This window comes from Meleagris gallopavo, chromosome 4 (assembly GCF_905368555.1).
Source record: "Meleagris gallopavo chromosome 4, MGAL_WU_HG_1.1, whole genome shotgun sequence".
NCBI lineage: Eukaryota > Metazoa > Chordata > Aves > Galliformes > Phasianidae > Meleagris > Meleagris gallopavo.
The window spans coordinates 13,289,632-13,312,249 of NC_139407.1; the positions used below are offsets into that span (position 1 = coordinate 13,289,632).

Below are 22,618 nucleotides of genomic sequence, written 5' to 3' on the forward strand. Positions count from 1 at the left end.
CACATGTGTTAAAAGCAGAAAATTCCAAGTACGTACAGAAAGCCAAAATCTGCCGAAATCCACTCAGCGTGCAGATTTGTACTGGAATTTTTAAATAAGTGCACTGCTGCAGGAGCAGAGGAAGGTTTTTTGTGAAGCTGTGCTCAGAGATAGGTGAAGTGTTACTTTATGGAAATTTTTGACTTTGCAGTAGGAATTAATGTGACATGAAACTTCAACTTTCCGTGTATTCTCTGAGCTGGAGTAGAAGGTGAGAGGGAAAGCAGCATTTCTGTGTGATTTCCTATGAGACCAAATACCTGCGGTTTCTGTATTACGTAGCTGGTGAATTAGGATTTTGTAAGAAGTACTTGTTCTGCCTTGGCTTTTCTTCCTCTTTCTCATCCTTGTTCTTCAGTGAACAGTGTGCCATAGTGATTTGTGGATCTCATCTTAAGCAATAACCTTTATTCAGTGTTATTCCCAAATTAGGCAATTGATAGTCATAAAAAGGAAATGAAAAAAGGTTTGCAATTGCTTTTCTCTTTGCCAAGCATAGAATATAATTTAGGACAAAGAGAGTTCACTAGCTTCTGGAGCTTTCTCCAAGGTAAATTGCAAATGCCTGATGCAAACAATGGGTGGTTACATGATGGTCTGTTCTTTCTGTTTTTCCTTTGAATTTTCTAAAAAGAAAAAAAAAAAACACACATGAAAATGGATTTACATTCATAAGTGTAAATCCACTGGATATAATATTTTATTACAAATTTCTACCTAATATCAGGTGATGCATGGTACATAATATGAGGTATGGAAATGGCCTTTCAGGTTTTAGCAGCTTTTTAAGCTTAGTGGGCTTGCTGGGTAATATGTGCCATGCTGCAACGTAGTGAAGCAGTTGTCCATCCCCTTCATCCATTAGTTCATCCTGTCACTAGCAGGTTATCGCTTCAGAGTGTAGGAAATAATCTTGACTTGGCTGGTAGTCATCTTGGGTGGAAATTCTCTCTGAAATGAGTACTTTCAGGTAATCATGTACAGAAAGACAAATGAGGATTTTAAGTCATCTAGTCAATTATTATAGTCCGTGTACTATAATGAATATACTGAGAAAGTGGGAGGTTTTTATTGTGTAATTGCTAGCTGCCTAAATTTATACACAGTTGTAAAAATATTTTTTCCTAGGAAAAAAACAACTTAGTATTGCAAATGAATTCCTGAGAGGAGAGAGAAATATGCTTCTAGAATAAGTAGTATGTTAACAACCGTGCAATATTCATTCCATGCCTAGCAGTTTAGATTTAATGGCGTCTTATATCCTGTTCCTGGGCTTTTCATTTGAGAAAGGCAGGTAAAGAGAAGAAGTAACACGTGCAAGTGGATGAGAGAGAGGAAATTTATGTGCAAAGTGGAAGTTCTTTTCTCAGTGAAATCTTGATAACAATCCTCTGGGGAAGCTGATTGGCTTGTTGGTTTATTGATCGAGTAATCAGGGTGACCTTTTAGTGGTGTTCTACTGTTAACTCTTGTGCTTGGGCTATATTTGGAATCTGTTGAATCACGTGAGATTTTGGAAGGAAAGCCATGTTTGTGACTTGTTTATCAGGAAGTAGAGATATGCGGAAGGTTTACAGCATATATCTGCATTTGATTATGGATTAGTGCTGAAAGCGTGCACATCATCTTTAATGTCACTTTCTGTACTTGAGAACATCAGTCTGGGCAGCTTACACTTATTATAAAGACTAGTTTGACACGTTATGCAAATCACTTGAAACACTGTTTACATATTCCTGTTGTAGGCAGAAAATATCTAGCTGATTATTGTTTTCAGTAATCTGAGTATGAGAATTATGGGTATATTGATAACAATTTTGTAGACCATTGTTTTCTCAGGAAGAGAGCATTTCCTAACTGTACACTCATGTTCTGAAAATAGTTTCCAATCTTTAGAAGATCGTCTTCTACTCCTTCTCTAGCCTCACCCATTTTCCTCTCAGGAAGATTTTCCAGATACGCAGCTTATTTTTTTTGTTACGAATTTATTTTATACTTTCAGCTATAGGCACTGTTTAACCTTCAAAAAAGAAAAAAACTATGAAAACAGAACGCCTTTAAAAAGAAAGCTCATTTCAGCATCACACCTTAAGAAGCTGGTGTTTTCCTAAACTATGAGCAAGCTGGGGCCAAGTTCTTATGACCTAATTCTGATACCATGTGTGACATGTTATCTTGGAAAGCAAAATCCGTGTTACAGATTGAGTGGTTCGTTTTGATTTTTCTCTTCCATGAGCATAACCAGAACATTAAGAGGGGTTTATGTAATGTCTGCTTTCTGAATATGCTGCTCCTTCCGACTCCTACGTGGTGACAGATTTTGAAATAAACTCTGCACAAATTCCCAGTAGAGATGGGGATGTTGGCAACAACTGCTTTTTCCCAATAATTCACTTCAGTGATGACCGGAAAATAAAAATTACTGCTGTAGATGCAGCAGCTGATATTTGCAGTTCCTCTATGAATCAATGAATTGAAAGCGTAGCTCATATTTGTTGACTTGTTCTGTGCCCTTTGGGGTGTTCTCTTCTCCTTTGAAACTTGATATGTAAGAATATTCACAATATGGTTTTAAATTGAGAGTTTGTTTTTTATGATGTCTCACCTAGTACAACTACAAACACTTCAGTCTGTGGTCCTCGGCCATGTTAATGAATTGGTTCTTTCAGGAAAAATGCTTTTCTTTTGGCTGTGTTTTGGGAATGAACAAGTGAAGTTAAAGCTCTTCAATCAGTTTCAGTTCAGTGATATCTGTGTTCCTTAGTGTATAAATAGAAACAAACTTTTCTGCAATGTAATTTTAATTTTCAGTTTTAAATTAAGTCTCTCATACTCCTTCTATAGCAATTGTCTGTAAATGATAACAAGATAACTAGTCATATGGTGTCTTAGTGTTTCTGTCAAAGAAAGCATAGAGAGATGTATCTTGGATGTTACGAACCTCAGCTGCCTTTTTGTTTTCAAGTTTTTAGCCAACATTGTGTGTTCTCAGCCTCTAATTGTCACTGAATTGTTGTCTTTATATAGTAGGCCAAGACTGGGGGAGATCAAATAAAACAGAAAAACAGGTTTATGTTCCTTGGAAGTCTGAAAGGAACAAGTAATACCACTAGACTGGCAGCCTTATTTCCCACGGCCCTTCTCAGTTTCAGATTGATGACCTAGGGATATGAACTTGCACCTCCTTCCTCCCGGGTCTTTGTGACAGCACCTGTAGTGATAGTATGCTCCTGAGTTCCAGGAAAATTGCTTGTGTACTAATGATGGCAGTGGATGAACATGCCCTGTGGTGTATCAGGAGCCCTCCTTAAGAAGGTCAGAGTCTCTCAGGTATTCTGCTTTGTTTAATTACAGTTTCCTTGAGCGCTTGTTGCCATTTCTCTAGCTTTGTAATATGCCCTTTGCTGAACTGTTTCTGCTGCTTATAACTGTACCTCCTAGATACACTGTATGTAATTTCTACCATAATCCATCAATGCGTTTTTGGCCATACCATTCAACTGATCCCTCTGTTCTTTCATTTTAGCTAATCCATGCAGTAGAAATAGCTGTAGATTTGGCTGAGCCTGTGTTCCAGCTCTCTCCAGTGAGAGAGTTGATCCTGGTGCCTGCCTTTCAGTACACTTGTTTATGCTGCTGCTGCACTTGGGAATCAGGGTGGTTGGGTGTGCACCCTGCCTTGTACCACTGCTATATTTACTCTGGGGTATTGCTCATTCACGTGACTGGAGAGCTGTGTATTTCTTTAAAGCCATGAACTGAATCCCCTAATGACCAACACCACAGGATTGTGTGGGTCATGTGAAGAGGCTGGTAGTACCCAAGCTAGGTATCTGAGCTGGTGTGAAGCCACAAAAAGCACATGAGTAGGGTATCTCTCAGGACATTTGAGGAAAGGGGAATAGTGTTTTAAACTGACTGCAGGTGGGACAGGAAGATTTTTATCTCATTATAAAACATAATGCATGTAGTTTCTCTCAGGAGGTAGAACTTCTTATGTGGTCTCTGTGGGGACAGGTTACACGACACTTTCATGTTATCAAGTTGGATTAAATTGTGCTTGATGAAAACAGATTGATACTTTATTAACCGTTGCTTCACAATTTGTGACGGCTTGTTCTCTGTTAAGCTTTTAAGCAGGTTGCTTCACTGATGCAAAACGTATCTTATTCCACCCACACATGGAAGGCATTGTCTCTTTGCGGATAGTTGGTAGTGATGACAAGTGGAAGAAAGCTGACTGAATGTGAGATGTTTGAGGTGGACAGAGGACAAGACAATTAGTGGACTGCAGTATTGAAAGGTGGAAAAAGAAATGAAGGAGAAGAATTGTTAACGTCATTTAAGTGTTCCTTTGTTAATATGCCATAGTTTTCTTGCTAGTAGAGTTCCACTGGTAATACTTAAGCAAAAAGAGGAACATTTGATGTAGTGGCTTTTGACCACCAACATTTTTTCAGTTTCCCACCACAGTTGCTGTTCTCCACTGAGCTGTATTCCTTCTGCATTCTGGTAGTGAATGTATTAGACCATTGAGACTGAGGGCGTGTCTCTTCTTCATAGGCTTGTAGCAAAATGTAGTCCCTAAAGAAAAGCTGACAAACATATGCAGAAAGCATTCTTTTCCATCAAAAATAAACAAACGTTGAAGAAGGATCTCTTTTAAGCTGGAATTAAGTTGAGGCATGCTAAAAATTGTCACTCATTTTTTCATCTACTGTCCCTTATCCACTTACCAGAGTCTGCAGGGATGTGGTTGTATAGCTTGTATGCTTAAGACCACGTAATTTCCCTCTGCTCCTTTGAAGTTGTTTAATTTCAAGCTCCTTTATGCCACGCTGTTCCGTGAAAATGATTTGATATATGCTGTTTCTTTCATTAACGTCAAGGTTTCTTATCCATCTCTCCCTTGTCACTGGACTGATAGGGTGGAAATCTTTAACCAGTAGGACAAAAACATTCAGAATTCAGTAACAGAAGTACAGTTGCACACGAGAACTGCTGGAGAACACGTCTTAGAGCTTCAGCAAAAGTCTGCTTTGATGTTTGAACTGGAAAGCCTTGCAGTGTATTTTGGCTCTGTATTGCTATATAAGGCCGTGCATCTTTTGTCTGTATGTCGTGCGTTGCCTGATAAGATCCGATCATGCAAACTTCTTTGCTGCTTTTTTAAAAATCAAAAGTGAAACCTGTGAAGAGGTGTTCCAGTGAGTGTGGATTTTGCTGCGGAGACCAACTTCAGGGCAGGTAACACTGCACTGGGCAAGGGATCTGAAGTGAAAAAGGCTGACCAAAAAGCTCTTTTTAGGGCTTTTTTGAAGCCAGCAAAAATGTGCCTGTGCAGAGGGGCTGGCAGCTTGCAGTTTACTCTGTGCCTGTCTCCGAGGGGAAAGTGGATCCTAGCCCAGGAGCTGGCAGGGCTCATTGAGAAAGCTTTAAACTAGGTATGAAGGGGAAGGGGATAAAATGATGCTTGTTAGGGCGGAGTGAGTAGTTGAGAAATTTCAATTAGATTTGATGGGGGAAGAGGGTGGAAGTCAGGAGGACAGAGAAGGGCTTGGGGATGTTGTCTTTGTAGGCCATTGCAGGGGAAAAACCTCCTAACTGTCCTGAAGGATCTTCTGAGGACTTCTCAGAGGAGGTAATGTTGTGGACCCCCAATCTGAAGCCTTCTCATGTCCCTCTAGGGAGCAGTGGGGGAAAACTTCAGATTTCTTTTGAAGGTTTGAGGAAAGGCCTCCTAGAAAGGTATCGTGCCAGAAAGTCCAGCTGAAGTGCTTTTGCACTGATGTGTGCAGCATGTGGGAAATAAGCAGGTGGAGTTGGAAACTATGATGGGCTTGGAAATTTATGATCTCATTGCTATCATAGAAACATGGTGGGATGAATCGCATGACTGGCATACTGTGATTGAGGGCTACAGGCTTCTTAGAAGAGAGGGTAGGAGGTGAGGGGGAGTTTTCCTCTGTGTTAGGAAGTGGAATGATTGTGAAGAGCTGTGTCTGAGTAACAGCCGTGACCAGATTGAAAGCTTACGGATTAAAATCTGTATGGGTCCAGTAAAGGGCATCTAGTGGTTGGGGTCTGCTTCTGTCTCACTCTAGCAGTGGAACAAGTCCAAGACCTCCTCATAAAATAGAATGTATGTAAGTCCATGGTGCTGGATGACATGCATCCAAGAGTTCTGAGAGAGGTGGCTGATGCGGTTGCCGAGCTGCTCTCCATCATATTTGAAAACTTGAGGCTGTTGGGTGAAATCCTCAATGGCTGGAGAAAGGGATACATTACACCCATTTTTAAGAAAGGGAGAAAGGATGACCCAAGGAACTACAGACTGGTAAGCCTTGCTTCTGAAGGTCATGGAGCAGATCCTCCTAGTTAATGTGTTAAGGCACATACAAGACAAAGAGGTGATCCAAGACAGCCAGCGTGGCTTCTCCAAAGGCAGATCATGCCTGACCAATCTGGTGGCCTTCTATGATGGAGTGATGGCATCAGTGGATGGGAGAAGGGCAACAGTTATCATCTACCTGGACTTCTGCAAGGCCTTTGATGTGGTCCCTCACCACATCCTTCTCTCTAATTGGGGAGGTATGGATTTGAAGGATGGACTGTTCGATGGATTAAGAACTGGTTGGCTGGTTGCAGCCAAAGGGTTGTGATCAATGGTTCTGTGTTAGGGTGGAGGCTGGTCACAAGCAGTGTCCCCAAGGGTCAGTGAGGCCAAGGTCAGCTCTTGTGAGGCCCTACCTGTAGTATTGCATCCAGGGCTTGGGCCACTGGCACAGGAATGGGTCCAGAGAAGGATCACTAAGATGATCAGAAGGCTGGAGCACCTGTCCTATGGAGAAAGGTCGAGGGAACTGGGATTGTTTAGCTTAGAGAAGAGAAGGCTCCGGGAAGACCTCATTGTGGCCTTTCAGTACTTGAAGGGAGCATATAAACAGAGGGGGAACAGCTGTTTACATGGGTGGATAATGATAGAACAAGGGGGAAAAATTTTTAACTAAGATGGGGAGGTTTAGGTTAGACGTTAGGAGGAAGTTTTTCACCCAGAGGGTGATGATGCACTGGAACAGGTTGCCCAAGGAGGCTGTGGATGCCCCATCCCTGGAGGCATTCAAGGCCAGGCTGGATGTGGCTCTGGGCAGCCTGGTCTGGTGGTTGGCGACTCGGCACATAGAAGGGGGGTTGTGAAACTAAATGATCATTATGGTCCTTTTCAACCCAGGCCATTCTATGATTTTATGATTCTATAACTTGACAAGGGATTCTCTGCTGGGCTATTCTTACAGTGTACTTTTCAATAAAATAAGTACTTCTGTTGTTTGGGGAGTTGAGCCCTATAATCAGCTGTGGAAAAAGAGTTGAAGATTTACAGACTTCTGAAGGAAAACAGAAATTGGATATCCACTGCCAGTCCAGTTGCTGCGTTTCAGTCTCATCATTAATCTAAAACTACTCAGTTCAACTCTGAACTGATAAAAAATGATGAAAATAAACCATTATTTTTGTTTTTAAGGATGCCCGAGTTCATACCAACTTCTTTTTCTATGTTTGGCATTTTATAATTTTTTTTCATTTTCCCTAATTTTTATGCAGTATTATCAGGCCATTTGTCCTACTTAATCAGAGTTAGCTTTAGTTTGCAAAGAATAATTCAACGTTGCCATTACTGCGGCAATTTGTCCTTGCAAAATAATCAGGAAAACCTGCTAATCTAGTGGAAAATAAATCTGCTTACAGTGAATACAATGAATATATTATTTGCAGTACTGCTAAAACAAGAGCATAGGAACTGTAGGTAGATATGTATAGTGCAGTATACTATCACTTCCAAATCAGTTTCCTTTTTGAAGCATGTACCCTGCTTTCAGGATTTACTCTGTTGCCACTTAAGTTGATAAAGTTGTGTATACTTTTTGAAACAGTATTTCAGACTCTTAACCCTTCAAAGCTCACACAATCTATTACTGTTTTGTATTGCTAAAAAGTCATGACATTTCAAGATGGTTTCCAGGTTGGAAATATTTGCTTCCTTAAGGGAATTGATTTGATTTCAGAGGACTTAGTGCGTTTGCAGTCTTGCTTGTTGCTGTCTAGTTACTTTTAAAATAAAGATGATTAAAAGGCCGTAGTCTTTGCCACTGTGAAGGGAAGGTCTGTGCTTTCTAAATTTCTGATGTGATAGCTGGGCTAGGTGCAAGTGAACATAATGTTTGCTAGAGGCAAGTTGTTCTGTTTTCAGCTAATAAGATAAACAGGGTAATTATGTTCTTTGTTGTAATCTTCAGTCAGTTTGCTTATGATGAATTTCTGCAATAGGGTGAATGTTCAGAATGCACATTTTGATTGAATTTTGCTGTCTGAGAGATTTCTGTTTGTTACCAAGGGATGAATGACCATTTCAAGATTCTTTGTTATTAGATATGTAAATCACTTTAATGTTGTGATGTGCGTATGTGCAGTCTACTGTTAAGTGCAAGGCTTTTTAAAATGCATGAATGCTGGAGGTGAATTTGCTGATTTACAGTGTTTCTCATTCCTATCCTAAAGATCTCTGTGAAGCAATAGGGTAGCATTTGTGCTATTAGTAACAAGACACAGTGAATAGATGGGGCAGAATGCATGCAACAGCAGTTCAAGGGAATCTTTGTAAAAGTCTCCTATGGTTGGTGATATAGAATTCCTATAGTTTGCATCATTTTTTTCCTTCGCCTAGGGCCATTTCCCTACCTTTTCCCTTTTCCCACCTCGTCCTCTTCCTGTGGGTCTGCTCTCCCCCTGGTCATGGAAACAGATGGAACTGTGACAAAAGCCTGTGTGGTTTTGATCTACCAGCATCTAAGTCTGTAAAAGATGTGATTTGAATCCAACTGCTGACATGAATCTGAGAACAACCAGCGTGTCATATGAGTGTGTCCAAATCGGATTTGGAAATGGAAAAAAGCTCTTAAATATCTTGTATAAAAAATAAACTTGTGTAGGAAAGCAGGGAGTATGCCTGCTTGACATGGAGGCTGGTTTCATGGGGGGGCCGTATCTGTTCTTCACGTTATGTTCCAGAGCTTTGTGTGCATCTCAAGAGTCACCAGTCTGATTTTTATCAGCATTAATGAGGAAAGCCTCCCTTATTGCTCTTTGCTGGCTTAAATAGTTGGCCAGAACTTTGTGATATGACTTTTGGTATCATTTTGATGACTATTTTCCATGTGATATCTAGATGTGTAATATCATTTTATTTTATTTAAATAAACTCTTAAACAACATGCAGACTCTACCTTGAAACAACCTCTAAGTTGAAAAGTCAAGCAACTCAATACTAGTAAATTCCAGAAATGAGCTTGCCTCTGCATTGTTAATTAAGTTCTCTTGCTGCACCTTATGATACCATCTTTAATTACATGATCACATTAGTTTTTCCAAAGCTGCTTGCTTCATTTCATGCACAGGACAGATCTGCTCGAGGGGTGAATTGGGGTTGTACAGCGAAGGGCACTTCTGCCTGCAGGAGTCTGCTCAGCTGCTATGGAAAGGGGAGATCTGTGTTTAGAGGAGAGGGCTGATGACGGGGAAACTGGTATGCAGCGGACAGGTGATGTAAATTATAGGTCAATTAAACATTCCTTTGGATTGTTAGGTATTATACTAGGCAAACTACTTGGAGCAGGCTTTTTCTAGTGCTCCTAGGAAATGTCACCAAAAGGTGTGTATGTGTTGAACACACAGTAGGAAACGGAGGGGAGCATTGTTTTGCAAGCAGTGTTACTCAGAGAGATAAATGATCCCCAGATTTATGCTGTGCCCTCCATGCAAGGAATGTTTTCTCTTCAGAAGGGATAAACTGTATCATGTTAATTGTATTGCATGGGTGGGAGTGTTTAGGAAATATGTCATATGCATCTTACATGTGGGGCTGAGGGATGGAGGGAAGATCCTAGTATGCAATTGATTCTTGAACATGTGAATGTACAGAGAAACAAGATGACATTTCTTTAGAAACTTTTGTTTGTTTGTTGTTTGTTTCAGAACTACTAATATTGTAGCCTGGACTTTTTGGGGCTATTTTAAAAACTGCAAAATATGCTGTTGCTTTTGTGGCAGTCAGTATGTTTTGCTTTTTCAAGAAGATATGCTCTGCAGAGCATACCTGCAAAGAGCAGAGATGTCTGCTGCGGGGTAAAGATAAATATCTTGTAGGATACATGCATGGGAATAGCTACTATATGAGCAAAGAATTGCTTTACAGAGTGTGACATCTTATGTTACAGTAATCTCCTCATGTATTTAACTAAGCCAAAGAATATCCAGGTTTTATGGAATGCTAATGGAGAGGGAGGGAAAGCAGAACATTTCAAAATGCACTCTAATTAATACAGTTCCTCTGTAATATACATGAGCTGTAGGAACATGTTGTGCACTTAGTGTCTTCCTAAACTCTGGAGGTTTTTTTTTTTTTTTTTTTTGCTCTGACATCAAATGAAATTAATCACCTAGTTGGTTTGCAAAGAAGAAAAGAATATGAGTTTAAAGCTGATGGAGGGACAAAAAAAAAAAAAAATGGAAACTGTGCAACACAGAAATTGTGTCTTGAAGTAATAATATGTTCTCTTAAGCCTCATAAATATCTGGAAGATATCAGTCTTCATTTCATTTTAACTTACTCTTGTGGATTTGAAACTGCTTTGATACTCAGATAGCTAGGATATTAAATAATGGATGAAAAGAAAGTACCAATGTTTGGTTTTATTCTGATATTCCCTTAAAAATGACATCTCAATTTATTTGATTTTGAGTACATGAAGTGTTTTTTTATGTCCTTTTTTTTATTATTGTCCTTTGGTGTAGATAGAAGTACATGTTTCTATGTGCATGTGATATTCAACAGTTATTTCCAACTCTTTATGGTATGCTTTCTGACAGAAGCATTTAAATATTTGCAATTGTGTCCTTCTAATACTGTTTTTTAAAATGTAGAACTAACTTGTGCTTTTTTTTTAACTAAAGTAGTCCATTCAACATTAGTTATTAAGGCACTCTGAACACAGTTGTGTTTACATGACAGAAACATAATGCAAACAAAACTGTAGTGTAAGCCTACAACGCTTACTGTATTGAAAAAAAAAAAAAAAGCTTGACGTATTTTGAATAGCACCTTTGTTCATAAGACCTGCTTAAGGATTAAAAATTATTATATAAGGAAAAGTCTAAGATGGTGGTCACATGTAACTTAAAAAAGTTTAAAAATTTCCATCCTCCAATTGAATTGAAATCAAAAAGGATTTTGGTGGTATCTTGAAGTAGATTCTGTGTGTGTGTGTGTGTGTGTGTGTATTTACACACATAAAATTTGATGTATATAGATGTGTTTTGTTTTGTGTTTTTTTTTTTTAAACAGAGTCCTGTGGATACCGAAGCTCAAAACGGGATATTGATCTCTTCATGATGCTTGGACACCTTTCACTAACAACAGGATTTTCAAAGGAAATTCAGCATGGCCTAGTGGGTTGACCTTTGGAAACTTTATCATGTCCTCTGGAACTAGTATCAGAAAAAATCAGCAGGGTCTGAGCCTGCAGGGGGTTGACCCGGAAACCTGCATGATAGTGTTTACAACACACTGGGCACAGGTAATGCTACTGAGTTTTATTGATTTGAAGTAGGTTGTATTTATGGGAATTTGCTTCATTCTTACTTTTGGAGTTATCCTGAGTTTCTGAGAAACGTGCATCTTTCATGCAGAACATGACATTGAGCTGACTGCTGCAGAAAGGGGTGGTAGTGTTTCTGAGACTTTTCCAGTGTTAAAGAAGTGTTGTTCAGGAGCCATCTTTTGCCACTTAACTGCAGTTAAGCACTCATGTTGGGGTAGGGGCTGTTGTTCCCTTGTGGTTTTGTGGCAGTTATCCTCCACGAAAGGACTAAATGCAATTTTTCACAAATAATGAGCTTCATTGATTGCATGCAGAACAGAATTTAAGGCAGGGGTTTGAATGCTGGGATGATAATTATTATTCAGCCTTGAAATGTATATGGAATGTTGCAAGAGTTTTGGGGCAGTGGTGACCGTTTGATATCACTGAAGATGTGGCAAAGAGAGATTAGCTATGTGGGCTTCTTTACCACTGTAAACCACCTTGCAGCACTGATGTTCTTGAGCTCAGTTATTCGGCATGAAGGGCAAGCCCTTTCATTTTAGCCCTCTCTGGCAGAGAAGCTTACTGCAAATATTAAAACTCAATTTCTGAAGTCGTAAGAGAACCTAGTTTTTTAATGCTTAAGAGAAGTCCAAGTTTTCAGCAGCAGGACAAGTGGCAAATTTAGGTAAGTGGAAAAAAAAAACAACCCAAATTTCAGTCTAGGATATCCAAAACATTTATCTGTAGGAAGTTTGACTGACAGAAACTAGAAGTATAAATACAATATATATCATTTTGTTTTAAGTTCTATGATACGAATTTTGAGGCCTTTTTTCTCCTTTTGTATATAGCTTAGTGAATATTTTTAAATGTATGCTCAAATGATTGATCTGCCTTTGTTTATCTTTAGGTTCTAAAAATCTTAGAGAAACATGATCCTTTGAAAAATACTCAAGCCAAGTATGGTGCAATTTCACCTGATGAAGCCAGCACTGTTCAGAACTATGTGGAGCACATGCTTTTCTTACTCATTGAGGAGCAAGCAAAGGATGCTTCAATGGGACCCATTCTAGAGTTTGTGGTCTCAGAAAACATAATGGAGAAACTTTTTCTTTGGAGCTTGCGGCGAGAGTTCACTGATGAGACAAAAATTGAGCAACTCAAAATGTATGAAATGCTGGTAACCCAGTCTCATCAGCCTTTGCTACATCACAAGCCGATCTTGAAGCCTTTGATGATGTTGCTGAGCTCCTGCTCAGGAACAGCTACTCCAACAGTGGAAACAGAGCTAGTTGTCCTCCTGAATCAGCTCTGTTCTATAATAGCCAAAGATCCTTCCATTCTAGAACTGTTTTTCCACACCAGTGAGGACCAAGGAGCTGCCAATTTCCTCATATTTTCCCTCCTGATTCCCTTCATTCATCGAGAAGGAAGAGTAGGCCAACAGGCTCGTGATGCACTGCTCTTCATTATGTCCCTGTCAGCAGAAAACAAAGTTGTTGCAAACCACATAGCAGAAAACACCTATTTTTGCCCAGTAAGTTGTTCTTGCTTGATCTTCAGTGTTAAACTAATCATCTTTATTCTTCTTGTCCTGTTCTGTCTTTTCTGATAAAGATCTGTTGTAATGTACTACTTCTTTTATTTTTGCTAACAACTGTTTTACAAACATAATGCTGTTTTACAAGCATAATGCTGTTTTACAAACATAATGCAAGCCAGGCCTGACTCCAGATGCAGTATCCCATGCAAATGGGCCCATTTATTTATTTATTTGAAATCAAAGAGTGAGTATAACTGGAAAACTAATAGGAGTAGAGCAGAACTCTTCAGAGAAGGAATCTGATGTGGCTCACCCTAAGAACCCTGTAAAATTTTTGGGAGTGAAGGGATAGGAGAAGTGAACCTCAGGTTACTGATCCTGGTGGCAAAACTTGTTTACACTAATTCTGTATACCATACTGTACTGTCAGTTTAACAGTCCTGTAAATGGGAAACTTGCTGTTTGTCACAGGTCTTGAGGTTCCAAGTAGCCGTCTTGGCCATAACACCATCATGGTATGTATTCTGTTACAAAACTTGGTAGTAGTGTTGCATTGTTAGATCTGGCAATTCTTCGTGAACTTCATGTACTTCATGAACAAAATATCTTAGTGATTAAACAAATATATTTTCTAACAGCACTGCACTATTGCACCTGCTTCTTCATGCCTGCTCACAAAAATTGCTTTGAGATCTGCAATGGATGGATTCAAAACCAAGTATCACTCTGCAGAGAAGATGCTCTTCTGCGTTAGTTTTTGGCCTGCCCTTCCACCTCAACATTTGCACAGCGGTTATTCCAGCCTAGGTCCCTGTTTACTCTCAGATTAATATGTTCCTTGAGAGTTGTGCAGGCTTGCAGTCTGGAGGAAGCCTGTAAGTTCCAAAGTGAAACTTGTAAATGGCTTCCTTTGTCAGTTGTAAATATTGCATCAAGCGTCTTGTGCTGAGAGACTCCATTTGACCCTTTTTAATGGATACTGCTAAAAATATGAACTTGGTAGTTAGATTGTCCCTGAGACAATCCTGAGATAAATTATTGGATCCACGCTATAACTTTCATAATTACATCTTCCAATTAATTAAAAAAGAAAAATCCTTTTTACACTGAAGATAAAAGCCAGCTATATTAACCTTCAAACAGCAGGGAGCCATGATTGACAATCATTCTAATTAAGATGGCCTCTTGTCAAAATGTGCTAAAATCGGACTTGTCTGAACTGTAATGAGGCTGGCCTAAGTCTGTAATAAAATTTTAATGCAGTGCCATAGAATTAGCTTGCTGGCATAAACTCTTTTTTGAGTTTGAGTGTGATGAGCTCAAGTACTGCTTAGTTCTGGTGAAAGACAGCAGTGACATTGCTGTATATCACTGAAATCAGAGTAGCTGAGCCCACTCTGCACCACAAAACAGGTAGCACAGTCCTTTGCTGATATGGATTGTGTTGAGTATCAGTGTGGTGATGTCTCAGGTTCCTTGGCTAATTGGTTGCTAATACACTGAATTTTCTATACTGCCCCTTACTGCATAGTGTAAACATGCCCTGGGATAGTCTGGCAATAAGTCTGCAGCTTCTTATATCCAAAGCTGTGCCAAAATGAACCCGAAGGCTTTTTTGAAATTGTTTTTTTGAGCTCACTTCAATTTGCAGCTTTTCAAAACTGGATTGTCTGTGGTATTCAAAACTGTAGGTGAGTGAACTACAAAGGAGGAAGAGAACAGGCAGCAGTGAGGACACTTCACTAAAAATGTTTTTAACGTGGAATGTGCAGACAAACTGTTAAGCGAAGTTTTCAGAGGTTTTTCTGTATCTTTGGTCAAATCATTTTAGGTTGTTTTGACCTATCGCTTTCCTAAATCTGTGATTTAATGTGTTGTGTTATTGTTTAATGTGTTTGTTATTATGATAGGAAAACAGTTTTTACATAGAATTTTGAGCAGGATAGCATCTTAGAGCTTCTTCATAAAACTTTGTCTTTGTAAATAGACCACAACTTGGAAAAGCAAATATTAAAGCAGAAAGAAGTGTGGCTGCAATGAACTCAAGAAGCTCAGGCTATACAGATATAGAAATACAGGTGTAGGAGGAAAAAGAAATATTAAAGGCAAGAAATTTATACGTATGTATAAATAAGATGGTTAAGTAGCAATTGATAATGTATTGACAACACAGCGTTTTGTTTATGTAATGTGCCTGAGACAACAAATCACAGTCACACAATGTCTTCCATGAACTAAGACAAAGATCCTAGTTGAGGGGATTGTTCGTAAAACAGAAAGACTTGTGACCCAGTGGTGAAAAAGAAGCTACTGGAAAGGCTTGAAAAAGTAGGTAAGCCTGTAGGACTGCTGTGACAATTCTAAAAAAATCTAAAATCTAGAAATTGGAAAGGATGCTGTTTAAAGTAAAGACCCTATCCTTACTCTCCTGGGATGTGAACTCATTCATTTCTTTCCTTTTATAATGGTTTTCATTGATGATTGTCATCTTTTGTTAAAACTCCACGTAGCCTGTATGCGTGTATTATTTAGTATGCCTTCTTATAAAACATGAAGAGTTCTGCTAATAATGGCAAACTGTAGTTCTATTTATACCATATTTTTTCTACTAAAATTTTCGAATGCTTTTTCTCTAAATAGAGGAAATGGCTTCCATTGGCCATGTTCCTCAGTGCTTTAGAAATGTAATTTCACATAGAGCCATTTGCTACTTGATAACGAAAGTAATCTGTTGCTTGTTACTTCAGTGGTCAGACAAATTAAAGAATTTCTCACCTGAAGAAGTGGAGTGATTGTGAGCTTGCTGCTTTAGTTGCAAGTAGTGTAGTTTGATCAAAGTCAGTATCGTACTTCAGAACTAAACTTCCATGTCAAGGAGAAAAGCCTATGGAATGCTGTTCTGAAAATCAGGTTGCTTTCTGTGAGAGTGTGTGTTTATGAATAGCAATTAAGTTCTAAGCAGACAATGGAAAACCAAGTTTGCATTAATTAACTGATAGTAACACAAATGAAACTCAAATTCTCCATTCAGAATTTCTTCCTTCCTAGAATTTTCTGAAGTCTGGGTTTGTGACTACAAGTGTGCAGGGGGGTACATATACTTTTATAGGTCTGCTGAGATCCTCATGTCTTCCAGCTTTGAGTTCTTCTACCAACACCAAGGAAAAGAGCTTTTTGATTCAGAAGAATATGATTATACAAGTAAAGCTTGTGCTCAGTGGCTTTAGATTTTTGGTTTCTTAGTATATTTCTGCAACCTTTTATTGTTATTTTATATATATATACATTTATATATATATACACATTTATTTATATATATATATACACACAAACACGTATATGCAAAACACTTATTTTATATTTATCTGTTTGTGAAAAAGGAGTTTTCCACAGTAATTTTTTTCATGATATTTGCTTAATTATGCCAGAAGAAATCCTTCAAAGTTACGTGATTTTAGGAATAGATAAGGTTTAGAAGGACTGCCTTTGTCCAACTAAGTGAGTTAGCATATGTAATTGGTTACACTTGCATGTCATCAGGACGTAAATCCCCTTGGTTGTTGAGCTGTACTTTGTCAACAGTTTGTTTTCTAATAGATGAAACATTTATGTTTCCTCTAGGCTTTAACTTTATATGCATGTAGACATCAAGTAGCTGTTTCTTAAAAGAGGAAAAACTCCTGCAAGAGTCTATTGAATGACAGCTAAAAAGATTTCCATCAGGTTGTGTCTTTATGCCCTTAAAATGAGGATCGTCTTAAATGTGTCCTGAAGTTGTAGAAAATTATGTCAGAAGGGTAAAAATTGTAAATAATATTTTAAAAGTTTCCAGTTTCAAGTAATAACAATCATTGAAAGCTTGTTCTGAAACTGCCAATACTCAAAATATATTCAGTACCGTGTAAAAAGCTAGTTGGAAATTTGCTTTTTGAATTGTAACTAAAATTATAGCTAATCTACATGTATCAGCTATAAGCCTTAATAGCACTGGAAACAATGTCTGTGTAGTTACTTATTTCAAGTTTTTGTTTCTTCATTTTTCTTCCAAGTGAATAAGAAAGGATGATGAAAAATTAGAATTAGTGAGTATTTTCTTTCTTTTTTTTTTGACGTGGACTCAACTGAATACCAGGGTCTATGAATAAAGTCAACATGTATCAGTGACCACAGTGAGGCTGAACTTCACTTTTGTTGATGGGGATGCTTCCCCCACCATTTCTCTTTTTTCTTATTTCATACTGAATAAACTTCATGGATGCATATGTAAATGGTAACATGCAAATCACCCCCATGTAACAGACTATACAATATGACAGTGATTGCTTCTTCTGGAAAAGGTTGAAGGGAAATGTAAAATCATTTTATAACCATTTAAAAAAGAAATTGTCATTTCCGATAAAGAATGTAAGACAACCTGCTTTTTCCCATCTCTTTCTCCCAGATACCAGCTCCTGGAAGAATTCTATTATATAGAAGACTCTTTAAAATACTCATGTATTTCTGCCATGTAACTCTTTCAAGAGGAAACTCAGTTAGTCATAACACTCACTTGTTGCTAAAGCTAGCAAGAGAAATGATTTGTTGTGTGGCAACACTATTGAAACAGATGAACGTTGGGGAAGTTAACTTATTTCTCTTCTGGTTTTTGAAATACAGGTGCTGGCAACAGGGCTGAGTGGCCTCTATTCATCTTTGCCTACAAAGTTGGAAGAAAAAGGAGAAGAGTGGCACTGCCTGCTGAAAGATGACTGGCTCTTGTCACCTGCCCTTGTGCAATTCATGAACTCTCTTGAATTTTGCAATGCTGTGATACAGGTAACGGAGCAAAGTTGGAATAGTGGTTTTATAAACTCTGCAGTTTTTTTGAATTAGGGAGTTTATTTTTGTTTATTAGTTACACCAATAGATGTTACTTATAAAGGGAAGGCTTTGTGTTGCTTGTCCCAATTATAAAAATAAATTAATATGTTTTTGGTTTTCAGATGACAGATGTTAATGAAGTCAGCATAGTTGATCAGACTCTTGATATTTTATCATGTAATTGGGAACATCTCTTGTACTTTCAAAAATAAACAAACAAAAATCACCCAACGTGTTACTGCATTTTAATGCCACTGTTGACGTGGAAAAATAAATTGAATGCTTTTAAATGTGGGGGAAAATAGTCATTATATATTTAAGCATTAAAAAAACACTTTCTCTATATTTAAACTCTCACAATAGTATGCAGAAGAAAATTGTCTGTTTCACCTTGCAGTGCGCACTACATTAAAAAAAATAAAGAAAACACCTTCTTAAGCAGAATTTAGCTGTCTTTCTAGGAATATAATTTCATTGTAAAATGGCCTGTATAGAATCCACTCTCTGTTCCTCATGATTATTTCTTGATTTTTTTTTCTCCCTCTTTTTCTGGATTTAATGCCTTACTTTGTATTGCTTTTAAGGATTATAGAGCCTTATAGAGCCCTCATCCAGTATTTTACTTAAGTATTTTGTAACTTCTGTACAAACGGTGGATATTTGTGTTACTTGAAGAAATGGCTGAGTAGGATTGAAAATTGAGCCACGTTTACTTTTAAGTAAAAGATATATTTTGCAAGCATCTCTCTAAAATGTAATTGCTGCTGGGAAAGTAATGCCTCCTCTTTTCTGTGTTGGCCCACCATGTCAGAGATGGATGATGGTGGTACAGCATTTGAGGTTGAACCATCCTGCTAAGATTCTATTGTATTTTGTTGCCATGGTGGATGGTATGTATTTATTCTTACCCCAATAGCTAGAGAGTACTTTTGTTTATTTACTATTGAAACATAGGTAAACAGCTGTTCTGTCTTTTCTCATTGTAAAAGGACAAATTCAGGATGGCAAGTCCACCTTCAAGTGACCCTGACAAGGTTGCCAGAATTAAATTTAGAATCTCAAGTCTTTCCTTGATGCATGGGCATGCAGTCTTTCATGTTTGTCTGTTCATCTTTGTCATCTTGCAGGGAGATTGAGAAGTCCTGCTCTCTAACTTTGGCAGGCTTACTCTAAGTAAACACGGTTGCTGTATTTTCTTAGTGGAACAAAATATCTTTAAGAATCCACATCATAGAAAATGTTTGTATGATGGATAAATGAGCATGTGTTTTTGAAATGGGAGAATGTTTTGGTATTGGTCAGAAGTAGTATCTTCCTAGTCATGTTTGCAGTCTCACTGCTATTGTTCTCTGTCTTTCTTCCAACTCTCTTCCCCTTAGGTGGCACATCCCTTGATACGTAACCAGCTGGTGAATTACATTTACAATGGATTTTTAGTGCCAGTAATGGCTCCTGCACTTCATAAGGTCAGTGGTGAATGCAAGCTCAACCTGGATAAACAACAAAAGTATTGTGGATAATGCCTATGTAAAGACACTATTGAATATAGTTTCAGTAGTGAGTTCTAAATAAATGAGTGACTGCTTCCTTTCCATACTATGTATTTACATTATACATTATATAGTTACTAAGCAAGAAGTGGATAAAAAGCATTTAAGATTCTCTAAAGAAATGAACAAAAATATTCTTGTTTTGCTAAATTGACATGCCATCAAAATTGATGAACTTTTAGACAGAACTTCATGATGACAGACATATTTCCAGGAGGATTTTTTCCCAAAAGGAAAAAGGTTCAGTTAGGAAAAAATCCTCCTGGAAATCAAGAAGTATTACACTAATTTTATCTAAGATAGTAGTGGTTTTTGTGCTTCCTTCTTGCAGTTGGTGAAAGTATTTTCATCAAGTTCAGAAGAAATGGGTTTGATGTCAGTTTTCTAATGTATTAGAGTGCAGCTTATATTACTTTAAAGAAAAAAAACTCTTTTGACTTTTAGGGATTATACTTCACAAAATATTCCACTCATACTGGTGAGTTGTGTGTGTGTTTGTGTGTGTGTGTTAGGTAGGAAATTGGAGAATGTCATTAGCAGTCGTCTTTTTCCCAAAAAAAAGAATATCTTGTTTGAGGAGAAAAAGCAGGAGTTGCTGAGAATAAAAATCAAGACTTCTTGGCTATCCACCAGAAGTTGCTATGACAAGAGAACTTAGTTTTTAAATGTCTACTAATCTTTCCTAAGCCTGCCAAGCAGAAAGCAGTACACTTGTTGAATTTATCAGAGGCCAGTGGAACTCCTTCGAGTGTAGGACTTGTCTTGGCAGTAAGTAATAAGCAGTATAGAACTGTTGATAATTCAGCAGACTTAAACCATTTGGGAACTTGAAAAGGACTGACATAAAATCTGGCTGCAATCCAGATCAAGTTTGTAGTTTGCCATAGAGATAATTCACCATCCTACCTGGCAGTGTTTTTTTTTTTTATTATTTTTGCATCTTGATTTTATTCTGTACTGGCTCTGCAGAGTATGATCAAAAGTGAAAAGGTTGCCATTTTTAAGTCAAGGTTACAGATTGCAAGTGAGATGTTAGAATGCAGCCGTGAGATCCAGGATTTAGTGAGTGCTGTGTTTGCCTCTAAAGCATTGAAGACAAATTTTAGGGTTTTTGAATACTGCCGCTGAATGCTATCCTTATTGGTCAGTAAAAATGCTAACTTCCTATTAGTTTAAGTATTCTCCTTCTGATGCTATTTAAGACCTTTAAAATACGCTGTTCAGATTAGGGTTGTTTTTTTCATGTAATGGAAATTTTGTTGATCTTCATTTATATATTCTGAAATTGGGTGAAGTCATCCTTCCCTTGAAAGTGGAAGTGTTGGCTGCTAACATATGTAAGCTTCAAGCCTTCGAGGTCTTTCCGAAGCCACTACATTCTGTTGGTTCTTTTTTTCTTTCAGTAACAAACCTTTTCTTGATTAGCATAAAGTTTGACCTTCTTCTCATAAAAAATTAACTATTTTATGTATCTAAATGCCAAACACTTTAAATGAAGAAGATGGATTGCACCATCTAGTGGATTTGATACAAGGATCTCATGTCTGCGTGACCAAAAACCCATAGGAAAAGGAAACATGTAAAGAGAATCACCTTTGACCTCTTCAGTCTTCTTTTAGTTTAACACAAAATAAATATTTTACATATTTACTTTTGGGACAGATCTCTCTGGATTAAGACAGATGCTGTAATAGCTCTTCAATATACTTCAGTCATTTGTAGTTGCCATTCAAAAAGTCCATGCTGAGCTGAGGAGTAAGCAAGTGTCATTTGTTTGGGGACTGTAGTGTTACAATTAACCTTTAGGTTTTGCTCTTTTAGTAAAACACAGGAAAAAATCTCATGGGCCAAAATGAGAGGGCCAGGCACATCATGGTGCTTTTAAAATCAGAAATACTTTCATTAAACACAGGAATAAAAATGCATCTTGATTTGATTTTATTATTTTTAACTGATAAAATTTGTTTGGTATCCTAGAATATGGTATCCCTGAGTTGCTGTAACTCATTCTGGCTTCTGAGTTCAAATATAGTGAATATAGGAACATGGTATGAAACCCTTATTTGGAAGACAGATCTGTGGAAGGTTAAAGAGGGTTTAAGAAGATGGAGAATTATTGGTGCTTCTTTCTGTTCATGTAAATCTTATTAGTAGAATTTAATTGGTATGAAACAGCTGCTTCTGATTGATAACTCTCAGTGATAGGCATGGAAGGAAGGAAGGAAAGGAGTCCAGACTTCATTTGGCATGCAAGCCCTACATCCCACACCCAATCTGTGTTAGAGCCTGTGGGTCTAACTTAATGCAGAATTCAAAAAGGACATGAGCTTTTGGCTCTGGCATACAACTTCAGACTTGTTCTCTATATATTCTGATTTTCCTTCAAGATGTTTGTTTTTTGAGTACAACATGTCTCTGCACCAAGATGCACTTGAATTTGTTTTTTTGAAAAGGCATCTCCCAGTTAAAAATGTATACATCTGGGAAAGGCATCTTCAATGTTTTGTGTTCTCATTGTGATAAAATTTGATTTCTGTTTAAAACATCAGCAACATTAACAAATCACACTAATGTGACTTCCTGTCTGATTCGCAAATCTAATTTAGGTGATTCAAGTATATAAAACAAAATAAACCAAGCAGGCATACAAGCAGCATTTGATAAATTGTGTAGCAAATAGCCTCATTATCTTTTAATCCCTCTTGGAGCAATAGCAACATCAGTTTGCCTTTGCAACTGATGTAGTCAGATAAGAGGAGTATGTCTGGTACGAGGACATTTATTCTGTTTGGGACTGAAGCAGAGACTCCTCTGTTGTACTGGCCAGACTCTCATTCTTCTCTCTTTACAGAACCGCAGCGTGGCAGAGACTGGCAGGCACCTCTGGAGGTCGTCCTGTCTAACCTTATTGCTCAAACAGGATCAGCTAGAACAGGTTGCTTAGAGAAGCGTGCTTTCTGTTTGCTTGCTTCTGGTTGTTTTTCGTT

General features: G+C 37.9%; 1 protein-coding gene across 1 annotated transcript in view; it reads left to right on the forward strand.

Moving 5' to 3' along the window:
• The first annotated feature begins 11,529 nt into the window (after positions 1 to 11,529).
• FHIP1A (FHF complex subunit HOOK interacting protein 1A) overlaps positions 11,530 to 22,618 on the forward strand; it is a 37,196-nt gene continuing 26,107 nt past the window's right edge. Inside the window, 4 exon segments of the mRNA XM_010709551.4 lie at positions 11,530 to 11,669; positions 12,589 to 13,215; positions 17,878 to 18,036; positions 19,461 to 19,547. Of these exon segments, the coding sequence (XP_010707853.2) occupies positions 11,568 to 11,669; positions 12,589 to 13,215; positions 17,878 to 18,036; positions 19,461 to 19,547 (975 nt within the window). The 5' untranslated portion in view covers positions 11,530 to 11,567.